Consider the following 18,851-nt stretch of genomic DNA (forward strand, 5'->3'; position numbering starts at 1 on the left):
AGTGGCTTAAATCGGTATGGTTTTATGGGTCTTTAGATAATACCCATATTTATAGGTGGGGATGTAGGAATTATGCTTAATTTTCCAGTCATCTGTGACGATTACCTCTCTTACTCTTTCCCCTTTTTGATTTTGAAAGATATAGAAGCAGAGAGATTAATGAATTCTCTAGAACTCATAACACTGTTTAAAGTAAGTCCTGGTTCTCCCCTCTTCATTCCTGATTATTTTAAGCCAGATCTCAGTAATTATATTTCATTTTCATCTGTAGATATTTTAGCTTCTATTTCGAAAAGAAATAGAACTACGATACCAGTAGTCCACCAAACTTTTTAATAGTAATTCTTATCATTAAGTTAATCAGATACTGACCAGATTCATTAGATTGACTCCTAATTTTTTGTTGTTGACTTGTTCAAATCAGATTCTTGTTCAAATAAATCTGTATTTTGCATCTTGGTTGACACATCTTTTAAGTGTTCTATAAGCTCCCCCTTGTTCTCTAATCCCCCCAAAAAAGAAAAACCTAGATTGTTTATCCTGTAGTTTCTTCTAGTCTATCTTTTGGTGGCTGGGTTCATTTATTCCTGTGTTTCCTGGAGATTGGTAATCAAATCTAGAGCAGAGTTCCTCCTCTTCAACACGACGGACCCTTTGGGCCTGATAATTTTTTGTTGTGGGGGGCTGTCCCATGTATTGCAGGCTCTTCGGTAGCATCTTTGGCCTCCACCTGTTAGATGCCAGGAACATGATCCCCACCCCCATTTCGACAATCGCGATGTCTCCATGTGTTGACAAATGTCCCTTGGGGGACAAAATCATCCCACTCATGAGAACCACTCATCAGATTCAAGTTTGATTTTTTTTTTTTTGACAAGACTATATCAGGGATATTACAGTGTACTTTCATCAGAAGGCACATAAATGTCTATTTCGCAATGACTTTTTTTTCTTTCTTTCAGAGAGAGAGGGACAGAGGGAGAGAGGGAATCTTAAGTGGGCTCCATACACAGCACAGAGCCCAGTGTGCATGCAGCTCGATCTCACAACCCTGAGATCATGACCTGAGCTGAAATCAGTAGTGAGATGCTTGACTGACTGAGCCACCCTGGTGCCCCTATTTTGTAAGGATTTTTAATAGGTTTTGATTAATTACATGATTCAAGGTTCATGATTTTGCCATAGGGCCCATTGATACGATTGCTCCATAAATCAGTCCCTTCATCCATCCTGGTCCCTTCTGCTCTGTATTAAGGGGTCTTCCTTTGGAATAGAATAATAATAGACCAGGTAATAAGCATAATATGTTAATATTATTACCAGTTACATATTTATATAAATATATTTATAAATATAAAGTTATATTTATATATAATATTTATGTCATAAATACCAGTTAATATGACGCATCCAAATCTAAGTCTGAGTAGGTACCAGAATGCTAGGACCCTCTGAAATGTAAACTTGAGAGCTGAGGTTTATGGAGGTTGATTGGTAGTTCATTAGGTGTTCTCATGACACTAGAGTATATTGAAATGCTTAAGTATCTCATTTATAAGCTGCCCTCTTTGGAAAAAATACTTGAGTCTTCTCCAACTAGAATGTTACTATATTCCCTTTCTATACAATAAAAAGATGTTTAAATGAAGTGTTTACAGCCATTATTTAGGCAAGAATGGAGGAGGGGGAGAATCCCACCTGCCTTCTAATTCTGTTTGCCAGGCAGTGGCTGTAGTGGGGGATGGGAAGGAGGAGAAGATGAGGAAGAGCAGGCAGGAGTCTGGCATCTGGAAATACAAAGCTCGAGGGACAGAAAGGAGATCATCTGTTGCCAGGGTCCGTACGCAAGGCAAAGGGCTAAGAAATGCAGGAGTTCGCCTGGTGATGGACCTGTTCTGTATATCGGGATACACAATGGAATCAGTCAAAACTTGCGGAACTGTACTCCAGAAAGGGCAAATGTCATTGCACGGCCATTATACCTTATAACAAAAGCTGGCTTATGCCACTCAAGGAAATTTCAGATTTCAGAGGAATTTCTTGATGTAGGGTATCAGCAAAGCCAGGTTCCCAATGTCATATCTGAACGGTTGGCATGCGGGCAGACATCTTTGTTGTCTTGCATCCTCTTTTGGCGCCCAGAAGTGATTAAAGTAAAATCCCGTTCTTAGATTCGCTGGAAAAATCTGTTTACGCACACTAGCTCTAGGGCAAGCTGATTATGAGGAATGGTAGCCATTGAATCTTGAGACTACGGAGCAGCAAACATCTTGACTCTGGGCCGAAAGCTCTGAAGATCTCCCCTGGGAGGTCTAGATCAGCCGTTGGCCAGCTAATCTAAAGGAGTAGAACTTGGCCTGCACCTGTGTTTGTAAATGAAGTTTTACACCCATTTATTTATGTGTCTGTGCCTGCCTTCCTGCCAAAGGGGCAGAATTCAGTGTCAATAGAGACCATGTCTTGTGAAACTTTGATGTTTACTCTCTGACCCACTAGTTTGCCGAGCATAGTGTTTAAAGACACATAGAATGTGAGTATGATATGTTTTAAATGGGCTGGCAAGGCTTGAGAAGAGGATAATTATAATCATAGTTAACATTTGCTAAGTGCTGGACACCATCCCAACGATTTGGATTGTCTCATTTTATCTTTGCAGCAGTACTACGAAATAGGTACTATTTTTATAAACTGAGGCACAGAGAGACTCAACTGGCCTAGAGTCAGAATAAGGAAACAGAACATTTCAGTCACTTGTGAATAGTAACACACATGTGTTTTCATGAAACTAGAATATGGTTATCTTCTGGTTGAATAGGAATCTTTCTGACATTGATCAAGATGGAAAACTCACAGCAGAAGAGTTCATTTTGGCCATGCACCTCATCGATGTCGCCATGTCTGGCCAACCACTGCCACCTGTCCTGCCTCCGGAGTATATTCCACCTTCCTTTAGGTAAGGAACACTTGGCTCTTACAAGAAATTGTGTGTCTGGTATGTGAGTTTCAGACTGGGCTTTGCGGCTTTGTCTCTCTTAGTCATTTTTACTTCTGGCAAGGAAATGAAATATCCATGAATTCAAGAAAATGTTCTTATCTAGGTCCTCTGTTAATCTTGGGTGTGTTCTGTTCTTAAAGTACCTTTAGCCTATTAGTAAAACATCAAAAAGTTGTCAATTTTTGTACCAATCTATCTAGTCAAAGTTTACCAAAAATTTTAGCAGTTAAAGTGAAACCATTAACCCATACATAGGAACTAAGGCAGGGAGGTTCTGCCCGTGAATTCTACATATTGGTTAAGTAACAAAATATGGGCGGTGTAGAAATCACAATCAGGAAGATAATTAAAGAAAATTATCCTGGTCCGAAACACAGCTTCAGCGGAGTTGTCAGGAGAGTAGACCAAAGTCCAGGTGGGAGGAATGTGCAGTGACTCATATCCTCTGCCTTGATACACCACACACACCTCCCCTCCCAGACAACGCCGGCTCATGGCTTTAACTTTAAAAGACAAGTATGAAATCTTAAACACAAAGAACAGAGAAGGAAAGACAAATAGGAATTTCTGTCCTGATGCGGCGCTGGGTGGGGTTAGATCCCCATAAAGGTAAGAGAAACAGTGCCATAGCTATCAGCGCGTGCATGAAGCGAGCCGAGAAATCGGGCCGTCGGAAGACACCGTAGCTGGACACTTTGTCCGCAGAGTCTGACAGCCGCACGGGTCACTCACTGCAAGAGACTCAAGACTGGAGGCTGATAAAAAAGCATTAACGAAAAGGTAGATTGCTTTAAAAGAGGAAAGTTAATGGTTTAAGGTGAAACGAACCAGTAAACTCAATGATTTGTTTTAGGGACTGTAAAGTATACTGTGTCTTCCCTTGGTGGATTTAATGTTCCGTAAAAGGGTAGTGATATCCACAGTGAGCACTTGACTTGACCCAGGCACTGTTCTAGACCACATGGTGGTTATTCACCAGTTCAGTCCTCTGGAATTGCCCTCATTTTGCTGATGGCTCTAGACATTTGAGCAAGCTGAGCGCTCTAGGGTCTGATGATACTCATACAGTCATTTTTTAAAAACTCTTTGTAAATGAGGAGGACCAAATCTTTATCTTTTCCTCACTATAAGTGAAATTTACTCCATGATGTGGCGTACTCCTCAACAGTACTTTTCCAGGATTCGCTCAGTTCTACGGAGACCGTTTTCTATGACTGTTTTTTTTCTCTTCTTTTACACCATCGCAGACGAGTTCGATCTGGCAGTGGTGTATCCGTCATCAGCTCAACAGCAGCGGATCAGAGGTTACCCGAGGAACCAGTTTTAGAAGATGAGCAGCAGCAACTAGAAAAGAAATTACCTGGTAAGGCTGTCTTTATATCATATTAGAGATGTGCTACCTCTGAGGCCACAATGGAGGTAAAAATTCATTTAGCTTCTGACATTCTTGCTGTGTTCCTTTAGGTCACCTTAGTCCGAAAGCAGACGCTCTTGATATGCTTTTGGATTTGAATATAGGTAGAGAAAATAAGAACATTATGTACTTGGCTAATGCATCCTTGTTCATTCATTTATTCATTTAAAGACTTTATTTATTTATCTGGCAGAGAGACACAGTGAGAGAGGAACACAAGCAGGGGGAGTGGGAGAGGGAGAAGCAGGTTGCCCACCGAGCAGGGAGCCCGATGCGGGGTTCGATCCGAGGACCATGGAATCATGACCTGAGCGGAAGGCAGAGGCTTAACGACTGAGCCGCCCAGGCGCCCTCCCTTGTTCTAACTTTTAAATTAAAATCTGATTATTTACCACTAAACAAAAATTTCATAAATGTTATTTATAAACATTCAAAATTGGTACACCTTTATGGCGCTTGCTCAGTACGAGCAGTATTGAAATAGCATGGGAAATTTCCCACTGTTATTTTCTCCTGTTGTTATATAGAATTGGAAACTCCTTAATGACAGAAAGCTATTTTAAATTTAATATGAACCTATTTTTAAAAATCCTCACTTATAATAATAAACCTATCACACTATTACAATGTGCTGAGGTGGCTATGAATTATTAATGAGGAAATGATAATTGATACTAAGAACCAGTGAAATTTATTATGGGAGTTTCTTTATATTAAATACTTGGTCGGTGTCATGTAGCTACATTTAAAGTGCTCAGTGGTTAATTGACCTGCTCAGGACATGAGCTCTTCCCGTTTCCTCTTTTAACTAAATTAGTTTTGTTCACTGATAAACTTCTTATTGAAAATGTCTTTGGCGGCGCCTGGGTGGCTCAGTTGGTTAAGAATCTGCCTTCGGCTCAGGTCATGATCTTGGAGTCCTGGGATCGAGCCCTGCAATGGGTTCCCTGATTAGCAGAATCTGCTTCTCCTTCTCCACCCCTCCCGCTGCTTGTGCCCCCTCTCTCTCCATCTTAAATAAATAAATAAAATCTTGAAAGAAAGAAAGAAAAAGGAAGGAAGGAAAGAGGGAAATGTCCTTGGTGGCTCAGTTGGTTGAGCGTTCAACTCTGGGTTTTGGCTCAGGTCGTGATCTCATGGGTCTTGGGACTGAACCTGTTCTCAGCGGGGAGTTTGTGTGAGTTTCTCTCCCTCTGCCCCTCCTACTGCTTGCACTCTCTCTCTCAAAAACAATCTTTAAAGAAAATGTTCTCTATGCAACGCTATGTGTTGAGTACAGTGAAAAATTTAAATATTAAAAACGTGGTCCCTACCCTCTAGAAGGTTATAATATGATTGAGGATTTAGGACATCCATATAAACAATCATCAAAGCAGTATATAAGTGCAGTAAATCCCCAAGGACAGATTTACAAATGCACAGCAGAGTTTACTTAATAGATCTTAATAGCTCTTAGTAGATCTCTATGGAGGAGCTCACAGTTGTTTTGAGACTGGAGATGAACGGAGTCATTGCAAGTGGAACGGAGTAACATTTCGGGATGATAATAATGGGAATGAATGGGAATGAAGTCGCATGGGCAAATACGGACAGGAATCCTTTGAATTTGTGATTTTCTTTTCCTCTTGGTGGTAGACTTTGATGTAGAGTTCTGAACAGGAAGTGATGTCAGCAGAGATTTTCATTCGTTCATTCCTTCTTTCAGTGGCCTCGTATTATTTGCCTCTTATGGAGCAGAAATAGGGCCAGATATTGGAACTAAGATGTGTAGGGACTTTCAGGTATTTTTTAATTGAGGTAAAATTCACATAACAGGAAATTGAACATTAAAATGTACATAGTTAATTGGCTTAGTTTAGGCTGCCATAATAAAATACAGTAGTCTAAGTGGCTTGAATAGCAGAAATGAATATCTCCCACTTCTGGAGGCCATTAAGTCTGAGATCGAAGCCATCCAGTTTGGTTCCTGGTGAGGCTCTCTTTCTGGCATGCAGATGGCGGCCGCCTTTTATGTCCTCCTATCCCTTTTCCTTGGTGTGTGTACATGGGGAGAGAGAAGTAGACCTATTTCTCTCTTCCTCTTTCTGATATCCATCCACACTGTAGCATGTATCATTACGTCATTCCTTTCTGTACTTGAGGGGCTTTCAGTTTTAAGGTGGCACGGGTGCTGCCTCTTCTGCGGTCACTAAGGGAGCAAAAAGGACGAGAAAACCAGAATTCACTTGCTGGGTTTGATCTCTAATCCATGACGGTAACGTGTGAAGAACGTCTTTCTAAAGCAGTGAAGGCCAAGCTGAGAATGTGGGGAGAAGCCAAGAAAGGATGCTCACAGCTACAGATCTCAAGACAACGGGTGAAGTGACAGTTGTTGAAATAGAGAACAATGGGAATGGCGTGCGGCACAGGCGGGCGATGAGAGCCTCTCTTGTCTGGGTTGGTTCCAAGGAGAAGCATGGGAGACAGACACGAAATTGAACAGACACCGCTGAAAACATAAGGGACATGGAGGTTGGGATTTTTAAAAAAAAATATTTTATTTATTTATTTACTTACTTACTTTGAGAGGGAGAGAACGTGCTTGCATGTGGGGGTGCATGCGTGAGCTGGGGGGTGCGGTGAGTGGTGCAGAGGGAGAGAGACAATCTCAAGGAGACGCGTGCTGAGCGTGGAGCCTGAGACAGGTCTTGACCCCATGACCCTGAGATCATGACCTGAGCCGAAATCAAGAGTCAGATGCTCAACAGACAGTGTCACCCAGGGGCTCCGGGATTCCCCCCCGCCCCCGACCCTTTAGAAGGAAAATAAAATGGTTGTAAACAGTATGCTAGCTAGGATTAGAGGAAAAAATGATAGGCTGGGAAGTAAGGCTAAAATTCATCATTGGTGTTCTCCAAGAAGGAAACTGAATAATGGATTAGAAAAAATTTACTGCATGTGACCCCCACACTAATGACACAGTTAGATCTTCATTATGAAACACAGGGTACTCACCCTCCTACCTCTCCTTTCAGAAATCATCTTAGTTGTTAAAATAGAAGACACACCGGCACAGTTACCAACTAAGAGGAGAGGGGAGGGGGGTCAGTTGCTCAATCAAGGTGATGGCGAAGGGAAAGCGTAGAGTAACAGGGAGGGAAGGAGGTTGGTGGTGATGCAGAGTGGCTGTTTTAGAAAGATCCTAAGTGGAGGAGGGGAGAGTATGTTAGCAAAGAATTCAAGATTTTTTAAAACTGAGCTAAAATTGGTATATAGTAATAATTTCAGGTGTACAACATAATTCAATATTGCACACACTATAAAGTGATCGCTGCAGTTTAGTGTCACTGTCTGTCATCCTACAGTCGGCCACCTTCACCCTCTCTGCCCACCCTCAAACTCCCTTTCCCTCTGATAACCTCCATTCTATTTCCATATCTGAGTTTTGTTTTTTAGATTCCATATGTAATTGAAATCATAGGGTATATGTCTTTGTCTGTTAGACTTAAACTTTACTTAGCATGATACCCTCGAGGTCCATCCGTATTGTCGCAAATGGCCAAGATGTCCTTCTTTTTGATGGCTGAGTAGTAAGGCGTGTATGTGCGTACCACATCTGCTTTATCCAGCCAGCGGCCAAGTCACACTTAGGTTGTTTCCATCTCTTGGCTGCTGTAAACAGTGCTGTATTGGTATCTTTTCGAATTAATAGGTTTATTTTCTTCGGGTAAATATCCAGAAGTAGAAATGGTGGTAGGTGGGTCGTCCGGCAGTTTTTGTTTGTTTGTTTGATTTTTTGAGGGACTTTTATACTGTTTTTCTGTGGGGGCTGCACCAGTTCACATTCCTAACTGTGGGAGGGTACCCTTTTCTCCACAGTCTCTCCATCCCTTGTTATTTCTTAATCTTTTCGGTGATAGTCATCCCGACAGGTGTGAAATGACATCTCATCGTGGTTTTGATTTGCATTTGCCTGATGATGAGTAAGAGCATCTTTTCGCGTGCCTGTTGGTCATCTGTGTGGCCTCTTGGCAAAACTGTCTATTCTGATCCTCTGCCCATTTATTTGTTTCTCTTTGCCATTTATTTAAGTAATCTCTCATCCAGTGTGGGGCTCGAACTCATGACCCATAGATCAGGAATCGCGTGATTCTCTGAGCCAGCCGGGCACCCCAACCTCTACCCATTTTTAAATCAGGTTGTTTTTTGTTGACTTGGATGAGGTTTTTAAAAAATTTATTTTGGATATTAGCCTGCTTTCAGATACATGATTTACACGTTTCTTCTCCCGTTCAAAAGGTTGCCTTGTCATTTTGTTGACGGTTTCCTTCGCTGTGCCCAAGCTTTATAGTTTGATGTAACCCTGTGTGTTTGTTTTTACTTTCGCTGTTACTGCCTTTGGAGTCTGTTCCAAAAAGTACTGTTCCAGGAGCGCTGTCACTGAGTTCACTGCCTGTGTTTTCTTCCAGGAGTTTTATGGTTTAGGTCTAACATTCACATCTGTAACCTGTTTTGAGCTCATTTTTGTGTCTGGTGTGAGAAGAAAGTGTTCTCGTGTCATTCTTTTGCATGTGGTAGGAGTCAGCACCCTTTATTGGCAAAGACTTTTCTTTCCATATCGTATATTCATTCTTGCCTTGTTTGTTGTCAATTAATTGACCATTTAAGCATGGGTTTGTTTCTGGGCTGTTTGTTCGGATCCATTGATCTGTATCTGCTTTTATGCCAATAATACTGTTTTGATTACTGTAGCTTTGCAGTATAGTTTGAAATCAGGGAGCGTGGTAGCTCTAGGTTTGTTCTCCTTTCTTTGAAGACTGCTTTGGCTATTTGTGGTCTTTTGTGGTTCCATATAAATTTTAGAATTATTTAAGTTCTGTGAAAAGTGCCATTGGACTGATAGGAACTGCACTGAATTTATAGCTTGCTTTGGTTAGTGAGGACATTTTAACAATATTAATTCTTCCCGTCCAATTCTGATTATGGAAAACTTTTCCGTTTAATTGTGTCTTCAGTTTCTCTCGTCAGCGTCTTGCAGTTTCCATTGTGCAGGTCTTTCCCCATCTCCATTAAATTTATTCCTAGGTATTCTTTGTGACGCCACTGTAAGTGGGATTGGTTTCTTAATTTCTCCTTCCGATAGTTCATTATGAATGCCTAGAAATGCAACCAGGTTCTGTATATTGATTTTGTATCCTGCAGTTTTACTGAATTATTTGTTCTAAAAGTTTCCTGGTATCAAGAAAACAAAAGTTTGTTGGCGTCGTAGGGCTGCCCCGGGAGGCACAGGCAGGGCGGAAGGCTCAGGGGCCTCTCTGGTTGGCATTTGCACTACACCTTTGGGATGCGCCTGAGTTTTCCTTTGAAAACAGTATGTTGCAAATCGTGACTTCTGCACGTTTTCACGTTTCTCGTTTGCAAGTAACGTTCGAAGATAAGAAGCGTGAGAATTTCGAACGTGGCAATCTGGAGCTGGAGAAGCGGAGACAGGCGCTGTTGGAGCAGCAGCGCAAGGAGCAGGAGCGCCTGGCGCAGCTGGAGCGCGCCGAGCAGGAGCGCAAAGAGCGGGAGCGCCAGGAGCAGGAGCGCAAGCGGCAGCTGGAGCTGGAGAAGCAGCTGGAAAAGCAGCGGGAGCTAGAACGTCAGAGAGAGGAGGAGAGGAGGAAAGAAATCGAGAGACGAGAGGTGAGCCGCCACAGAGCCCACAGTGAGCGCATGTGTCCTTGCTCCCCTTCTTCCTTAATTAGCCACGTAATCGATTAATACTGTCCAGAGCATTTTCCTTATCCCAAAAAGAAACTCCTTCCCCATATGGCCCTTACTCCGCATCCCCCTCTCCTCCTGGCCCCCGCAGCCACGAATTTCCTTCCTGTCTCTGTGGGTTTGCTCCTGATGGACATTTCACAGACATGGAATCACACAGTATGTGACTTTTTGTGTCTCGTTTCCACCCAGCATGTTTTCGAGTCCCAAGCTGTAACAGGAGTCAGTACGTTATTCCTTCTTACGACCGAATAATATTCCATCACACAGATGGACCGCATTATATTATCCATTTGTCAGCTGATGGCCGTTCGACTTGTTTTCGGCTTTGTTGACTAATAGGAATAATGTTGCTGAGAACATTCACGGTCAAGCTTCAGATAATCCAGTCTCGTAACAAACCGCTGATATTAGTTAAGAATTTCTCAGACTTTCTTTCTCTACATTTATATGTGTATGTAGAAATATTAGAGGTTATATGGTGGAAATGTTGGGTGTTCAGTGCAGTTTTTTTTTAACCCCTGTAATGGGATCATACTAATGATTCTCCCCCCCCCCTTTTTTCCACTTTAAAAATATATGTGTAGGAAATATTTAGTATATTTGATGGAAGACCTCATAAATTTGGTGCCATACCTGGATAGGGGCTAAGCCAATCTTTCCTCTGAATTTCCAGTTTTAGAACATTGCTGCGGAAGCACTGTCATGATTCTTTTGTGTGAATGAAATCTGTCTTACATATGGGAGATTTTTCTTTATGAAAACACAGTACTTTGGTTTCGTCTCCTGTTGTTGCTTCAGATAACTTAGAGCAGTAAGCCTTATTCAGGGACACACACACAGGTACTAATACCATTTTAATTTCCAGAATGGACAGCCCAAAGGTAGACCACTTTTCCTTCCTCAGTGTTTTGCTTTGTTTTGTATTTTTAAGACACTTCAGTGTATTTGTTCAGAATTACTTAATGGTCATTTACCATGTGCCAGGCATCGATAGTCCCCAGAGTAGTTGTAGAAAAGTACTTCAGTGTCCTCAGGCCCAAAGGGTGGTTGGAGGACAGGTGTCTAAGAAGCAGTAACCGTGGGGCGCCTGGGTGGCTCAGTGGGTTAAAACCTCTGCCTTCGGCTTAGGTCATGATCTCAGGGTCGTGGAATTGAGTCCCACATTGGGCTCTCTGCTCAGCGGGGAGCCTGCTTCTCTTCCTCTCTCTCTGCCTGCCTCTCTGCCTACTTGTGATCTCTGTGTCAAATAAATAAAATCTTTAAAAAAAAAAAAAGAAGATGCAGCAGCAGTAACAGTGAACAGTGACAGTGACAGCTTGGGGCACCTGGGTGGCTCAGTCGGTTAAGTATCTGCCCTAGGCTTAGGTAATGATGTTGGGGTCCTGGGGTTGAGCCCTGAGGCTGGGAGTCTGCTCTTCTCCCTCTGTCCTCTGCTCCTCCCCCTGCTCTCGCTCGCTCTCAAAAAAAAAAAAAAAATCTTTAATATAAAGGAAAAAAAGAGTGCCAGGTGCTCTGGACGTGTTTACCTAGCGGCCATGAGAGTCTGCTTTAAAGAGAGTGGTCATTGCTGCAGAAATTACGGAAGCTTCTGTGGTAAAAAGAAAATGGACGATTATGGGGATAGGGGATCAATAAATTTTAAAACTTGAGATAAGTAATTTCTCATTTGATAAAAGTAAGTTTTTGTTTTGGGGGTTATTTTTTTGTTTTTGTTTTTTGTTCTAGGGGTTTTAGTGTGACTACTAGACTAAAGACATTTTTCTTCTCTTTATGAGTCAGTGAGGAAGAACAGTTTTTTATTACTTCAGACATTCTTAAAGGCATAAATAATCGAATTCCAATGATGGCATGAATCCTGCCTATCCTCATTTAACTATAATGGCTTTTCTAAATATTCTCTTTTTGCTAGAGAAGGAATACTGTATTTGTGTAAATTTGGTTTTGCTCTTTTGTAATAGAAGTTTTGCAATGTGTAACATTTTATCCCTAAATGAAAAGACTTCCTGGATGTTACATTTATTAAGAGACATTGTATCATGTCAAGACTAAAAAACTACTAAGTTGTCTGTTCGTACATGCCACAGGCTGCAAAGCGAGAACTTGAAAGGCAACGACAACTTGAATGGGAACGGAATCGAAGACAAGAACTACTCAATCAAAGGAACAAAGAGCAAGAGGACATAGTTGTACTGAAAGCAAAGAAAAAGACTCTGGAATTTGAATTAGAAGCTCTAGTGAGTCAATTTTGATTATGCTTTGGGAATACAGTTGAGCTTGGAACGACACGGGGCTTATGTGCACAGATCCCATGCAGTCAGAACAGTTTGTGTAATTTTTGACTCCCCTAAAACCTAGCTGCTGGTAGCCTGCTGTGGACCAGAAGCCTTACTGATAACATAAACAGTTAATCGACACGTACTTCGTATGTTACATGCATCATATACTGTATTCTTACAATAAATAAGTTAGAGGTAAGAAAATGTTAATACATTCATAAAGAAGCGAACATACATTTACAGGACTGTACTGTTACTTACTGAAAAAAATCCAGGTTGAAGTGGACCCATGCAGCTTTGCGCAGTGGCAGTATCGTAGCCAATGAGGTTTATCCGAGGCGCGATTATTGCTAATTGAAGTGGACCCATGTAGTCAGACTTGTGCTGTTCAAGGGTCATCTGTTAACCCTGAACCGTTAAAAGTGGTAAGAATAATTACTGTTTTTCATGTTAAAGAATGATAAAAAGCATCAACTAGAAGGAAAACTTCAAGACATCCGGTGTCGACTGACCACGCAAAGGCAAGAAATTGAGAGTACAAACAAATCCAGAGAGTTGAGAATTGCCGAAATCACACACCTACAGCAACAATTACAGGTGAGAAAATACACCCATTAAATGCTTTTAGGGATTACAAGCCCTGCTTTTCCTCTCTTTCGTTGCACTCATTCATTCCTACCAGCATCCAGCATCTACCATGTACTAGATGCTGGGAAGTGAAGATGAAGTAGACAGGAGTCTAAAAAGTAGGCTGTTGAGGAAACAAACTCAACACAATGTTTGCTGAGCCCTGCTGCGTGCCAGCCAGGGCCTCTCGGAGGCATGGAGGTTCCAGCAGTGAACAGGAGTCGAGAACCCCACCTTTATGGAGCTTACCTTCTATTTGCAGGGCAGACAGACACTACCAAAAGAAGTCAAGTGTGTCCTCTATTAGCATATGAAAAGTGCTCCAGAGAGTGAATAGGAAAAGAGTCCTGGGAAGGAGGAGGGTAGTAGGTTTTTTTTTTAAGATTTTATTTTCAAGTAATCTTCACACCTAACGTAGGCCTTGAACTCATAACCCTGAGATCAAGAGTTGCACACTCCACTGACTAATCCAGCCAATACAGCCTGAGGACAGTATTTTTACTTTTTTTTTAGGATTTATTTATGTATTCATTCATTCATTCGTTCGTTCATTCATTTAGGGGTGGGAACAGAGGGAAAGAATCTCAAGCAGACTCCCCACTGAGCATGGCACCTGACACAGGACTCGATCTCATGACCCTGAGATCATGACCTGAGCTGAAACCATGAGTTTTGGACGCTCAGCAGGCTGAGCCCCCCAGGTGCCCCATCCAGCGCAGTATTTTGTATTAGGTGGTGAGGGCAGGCTTCTCCATGAGGGTCCCATCTGAGCAAAGATTTGAAAGAGTGGTGTGGCTCTCAGTGGTGTGTCATGGCAGAGCAAGCTGAGGGCGGGGAGACGGCAGCGTGAGCGTTGTGACTTTGTACCCCGTGTTCAGGATGTGGTCCTAGCAAGGAGACCACTGTGGTTGCAGCTGGCGGGATGGATTATATAGGACCTATGTTTCACTCATGCAACTGGCTTTACTGGGATCATGACAGTATAAGGAGGTGCAGTTCAGTAGTCTAGGGGCAGTACCAGGGACGGACAGATGGTGAATAGCGAGGAACATAATGGAATGCCATACGCAGTTCTACTTTCATTTTATTATGTATCCAGTGGTGACCACCACGTCGCCATAATATCACCTGGCTTAGTTTCACTTGTTGAGCTGGGGGGAGGGGCATCAGATTCATGTAGGTACCGTTCCTGCATATGGCTGAGCATTTTTGAAGTTTGTGACTTTTCTCAGCCTGATAATGTGGAGATTCATCCATATTTCTGAGCAAATCAGTAGTTTGTTCCTTTTTATCACAGGGTAGTATTTTCCCTATTTATCTGTTCACCTGTTGATTGACATTTAGGTTCTTTCCAGTTGGGGACTTTTGTGTATAAGACCACAGTGAGTATTTACTTAACAAGTCATGATGTGAAATTACGTTTTCTTCCTCTTGGTTTAATTTTAGAAGTGCCATTAATGTATCATATAAATACATGGTTAACCTACAGGGAGGGAACTGTCAGACTGTTTGCAGGGTGGTCATACCACTTTACACTCTCCCCAGCAGTGTGTGAGTGCTTCAGTACCATGTGACTAGAAGTGGTGAGAGACTTGGTTTTAAGGGGGAACAAATCAATTTCTGACCATTACGTATGATGTTAGCTATAGATTTTTTTTTTTAGATACCCTTTATCCAGTTAGGGATTTTTCCTCCTGTTCCTTTTTTGCTGAAGGTTTTTTAAACCGTGAATGGGTGTTGAGTTGGGTCATAATTTTCTTTTTCTGCATCTACTGAGATATTCACATGTTTTTTCTCTTTATTTTGTTCATATGGTGATTTACGTTGATTGAAATTTGAATGTTAAGCCAACCTTCCATTCCTGAGATAAGCCATACTTGGTCATGATGTATTACTATTTAAAAAAATAATTACTTGATTCAGTATGCTATTAAAATATCTTTTAATTTAAATTCCTGAAAGATACTGGTTTATAGTTTTCTTGTAATGTCCTTATCCTATTTTGGTATCGGGGTAATAAACAAGAAAATAGAAAATAGAAAATATTCCTTCCTCCTCCATTTTCTAAAAATGTTTGTGTTGAAACGGTGGTTTTCCTTTAAATTTTCATTCATCGGTGAAGCCGTCTGGGCTTGAAGATTTTTTGTGGTAGGATTTTAATAGCAAAATGTAGTTAATAGATACAGGGGTGTTCAGATTTCCTGTTTCTTTTTGAGTCTGATGATTTGTATCTTTCAGTGAATTTTTTCTTTTCATCTAAATTGTCAAATTTATTTGTATAGAGTTGTTTACAATATTCTGTTAATTCTTTGCAAGTCTGTAGTATCTGTAGTGATGTCACTTCTTTTATTCCTGATCATGGGAATTTGTATCTTCTTTCACCCTTCAACTTTTCCTCCTCTTTCCTTTCCTCTCCTTTCCCCTCCTCCTCTTCTCCATCAGTCTACCTAGAAGTTTATTGATTTCATTGATTTTATTTTTTCAATAAGCTTTTGGTTGTATTGATTTTTCTCTATGGTATATCTGTTTTCTGTTTCACTCATACTCTTTATTATTTCTTTCCATCTATTTATTTTGGGTTTAATTTGCTTTTTCCTAGCTTCATAAAAAGGAAGCTTAGATTATTGAATATGGACCTTTTTTCATTTCTGATATAAACATTTTATTAAGGTATATATTTCCTTCTAAGCATTGTGATAGCCATATTACCCAACTTTTTAATGTGTTTTCGTATCCATTCAGTTCAAAATTATTTTCTTGGTCATTTCTTCTTTGATGGATTATTTAGAATTGTGCTAGTTAGTTTCCAGATATTTTGTTTATTTTCCACATATCTTGCTGATTTCTGATTTATTATGTGATAAGCTGTGAGCATACTCTGTATGATTTCAATTCTTTTTAATCTTTTTAAGTTTACTGGGATGTATTTTATGGCTTAGCATATGATTGTGTTGGTGAATATTTTATGTGCACTTGTAAAGAATATGTACTCTGTTATAGTTGGGCGGAGTGTCTCATAAACATCAATCAGAGCAAATTGATTCATGGTGTTTTTTGTATTTTCTATGGCCTTACTGATTTTGTGACCTCTTCCAGCTGCTGCCAGAGGATATTGAAGACCCTATCATTATAAATTTTTCCTTTTTCCTTTGAGTTCTGTCAGTTATTGCTTCCTGTACTTTGAAGTCCTAATCAATTTGAGATATTAAGATATGACTTATACTGTAAATAGTATCAGATGTTCACTGCTAGAAATTGTTTGAACATACTAAAAAGTGCATGTACCTTTTAAAAGTATATTGTTCTATATGGTAACTTTTTTTATACATCTTTCATTAACTATGAGAAATTTCCTAAAATATTCTCTTGGAAAATTTAGGAATGAAGGCCATGTGTTTATTTATTATCCCACTGAATGCCCTGTGACCAAACACATTTTTTATTATTTATGATTGACACTTAGTATGTTCACTTATTGACAATAAAATACAAATTAGGGTTCCTGAAAAAGTAGTGAAGTGAAAAATAATACATGGTTTGAAGGAGGCTGGCTATATCATAGGCTATGAGATACTGGTTCCCTTCCTTACTGTTACTCGAGGATGAGTCCGGTAGCCCTTCCTGTTGGTTTATGACGTATTTTAGAAACTTGGGTTGACATTTAAAAGTGATGTTTATATAAGTTAAATAGTTTCAGTGATCTGAGCAAGGTTTTATCTTGATGTGTCATTGTCTTGGTATAGGAAAGAAACCTCGGGATTGGGTAAGAGGTCTTTCCTAAATTCGTAAATTAATGAGGGGAGAATAGGAGAAGCTCAGCTGGCTGGGCCTTTTGGGGGAAACAGTATGAATTGTGTATTCTGTTTTGTCCAGATTTGGGGAAACGAGTGTGGATTATTCATAAGAGAAGATGCTTCCAGATCCTCTCTGTTGAGCTATATCTCCCTCCTGTTCAGAATTGTGGTACAGAAAGATTTATTGCATACAAGCCAGTCTGTATCTAAGGATGGTTGTTCCAAAAAAGACTGCTTCTTGGTCTCTGAAAACTTTCAGTTAAGGCATTTTTATTTCCTCAAACCAAAAACCAGTGCATAGAGATTTTTTTTTCAAGTTTTTACTTAAATTCCATTTAGTTAATGTACAATGCTTGTTAAGTCTCAGCTGTAGCATATAGTGATTCATCACTTACATACAATGCCCAGTGCTCATCACAGGTGCCTCCTTCATGAGACTTTTTTTTTCTTCCTCAAGGTAAAAATGAAAGTCAAGTATTCATTCTTCTCTGCTGGAAAGGCTTGTCATTTTATCGAAATGTGTAGGAACTATATAGGATAATCTCAGCTGAACTTAAGCAAATACAGTGCTTGACAGGTCATCCATGAAAACTTCAAATAGCCTTTCACGGTGTGGGTTAGCTTTTTTCTTATATCAGGTAAAAAATGGTTGGTTCAGGACTTTTATGTGCCTGTTTAAAATTACTGGTCCATCCTCGGTGGTGAAAAACATATATGGCAGCCAAGCTTCTACCGTGAGAAACCTCTTCTTGCTTTCTATTTCCGTCCTCAGGTGCATGGGTGAACCTTAATTCAGCCCTATTAAGTACCAGAGTTCAGCCCTATTAAGTGTCTGAATAGTTCCTATTCAGACTACTCTGTCAGTTCACAGTCACTGCATTTACGTTGGATCCCAATGCAAGGGAGAGATCGATACTTTCAGTTTTCTCTGCTGAGTTGTACTTAAAGTACATTTTTGAAAGCTTCTAAATAGGCAGTAAGTCAATAAAAATTTAAGAAATCTCAAGAGAGCTCTAACTGTCTTAACTTTATTTCAGTGAAAAGCATTTGGCAAATAGTTAATTGCTTGGCAAAAAAGCAAGAACTGCCCTGACTGGTGATTAAGTGCTGTTTCTAATGTAGGATTTGGGATGAGATTAGAAGTCTTTGACGGATGAGAAAACGGACTTAGTCTGCCTGGAGGTGGAATGTCCCCGTAGTTCTCCCTGTCAGTTCATTGTTGTTTTCCTCCTTCTCTCCTAGGAGGCTCAGCAAATGCTCGGAAGACTTATTCCAGAAAAACAGATACTCAATGACCAACTCAAGCAAGTTCAGCAGAACAGTTTACACAGTAGGTGTTTGCTTTTTAAAATCGGCCTTCTCCTTTTCTACTGGCGTGACTTTCCTCGTTGAAATGAGAACATTAAAAACCATTTTCCCCATTGCCAGTTTGCGTTTCTCATCTTGCAATGTTCTTCCAAAATAGGAGATTCACTTCTGACACTCAAAAGAGCGTTAGAAGTAAAAGAACTCGCTCGCCAGCAGCTACGAGACCAACTGGATGAAGTTGAGAAAGAAACCAGGTCAAAACTACAGGAGATTGATATTTTCAATAATCAGCTGAAGGTAACCGTCCTCTGCGTCCCCTCGTATATGTTCTACCCTTTAATTTTTCTAACTGGCGAGATGATGAGTTGGTACTCGATTCCAGAGAGAAAAATTTATGATGCCAGTTTGTCAGCCTTCCGGCAAACCTGCCTACTTAAAGATGAGTGCTACACAATCCAAAGTGCACTTTCTCCTAAACGTATAAAGATGAATTTGGCATCTGTAAATGACAGCTGAGTGGCCCCCACACGGCATCTGTCTTTAACCGGGATTATGTTTTTCTACGTCTCCATCCCTTCGTCTGTTGACAACTCCATCAAGTTGAAGTCCAAAAGCAAGGCTCCAAAAGAGTCTTTAGCACTCTTGAAGACTGCCAAAAAGGGATTCTCTCTCTCTTTTTTTTTTAAACCAAG

At 40.6% G+C, this 18,851-nt stretch overlaps 1 protein-coding gene and 1 pseudogene across 11 annotated transcripts in view; both read left to right on the forward strand.

Annotated features, from left to right (window-relative positions):
* ITSN1 (intersectin 1) overlaps positions 1-18,851 on the forward strand; it is a 212,285-nt gene that overhangs the window by 101,632 nt on the left and 91,802 nt on the right. For all 11 annotated transcript variants that reach the window (XM_046002823.1, XM_046002821.1, XM_046002820.1 and 8 more), the window contains 7 exons: positions 2,816-2,953; positions 4,243-4,358; positions 9,811-10,073; positions 12,239-12,388; positions 12,887-13,027; positions 18,094-18,181; positions 18,317-18,456. In XM_046002823.1, the coding sequence (XP_045858779.1) occupies positions 2,816-2,953; positions 4,243-4,358; positions 9,811-10,073; positions 12,239-12,388; positions 12,887-13,027; positions 18,094-18,181; positions 18,317-18,456 (1,036 nt within the window). The remainder of the gene's footprint in view (positions 1-2,815; positions 2,954-4,242; positions 4,359-9,810; positions 10,074-12,238; positions 12,389-12,886; positions 13,028-18,093; positions 18,182-18,316; positions 18,457-18,851) is intronic.
* On the forward strand, positions 12,724-12,887 carry LOC123941012 (annotated as a pseudogene).

Source organism: Meles meles, chromosome 4 (assembly GCF_922984935.1).
Source record: "Meles meles chromosome 4, mMelMel3.1 paternal haplotype, whole genome shotgun sequence".
Taxonomy (NCBI): Eukaryota; Metazoa; Chordata; class Mammalia; order Carnivora; family Mustelidae; genus Meles; species Meles meles.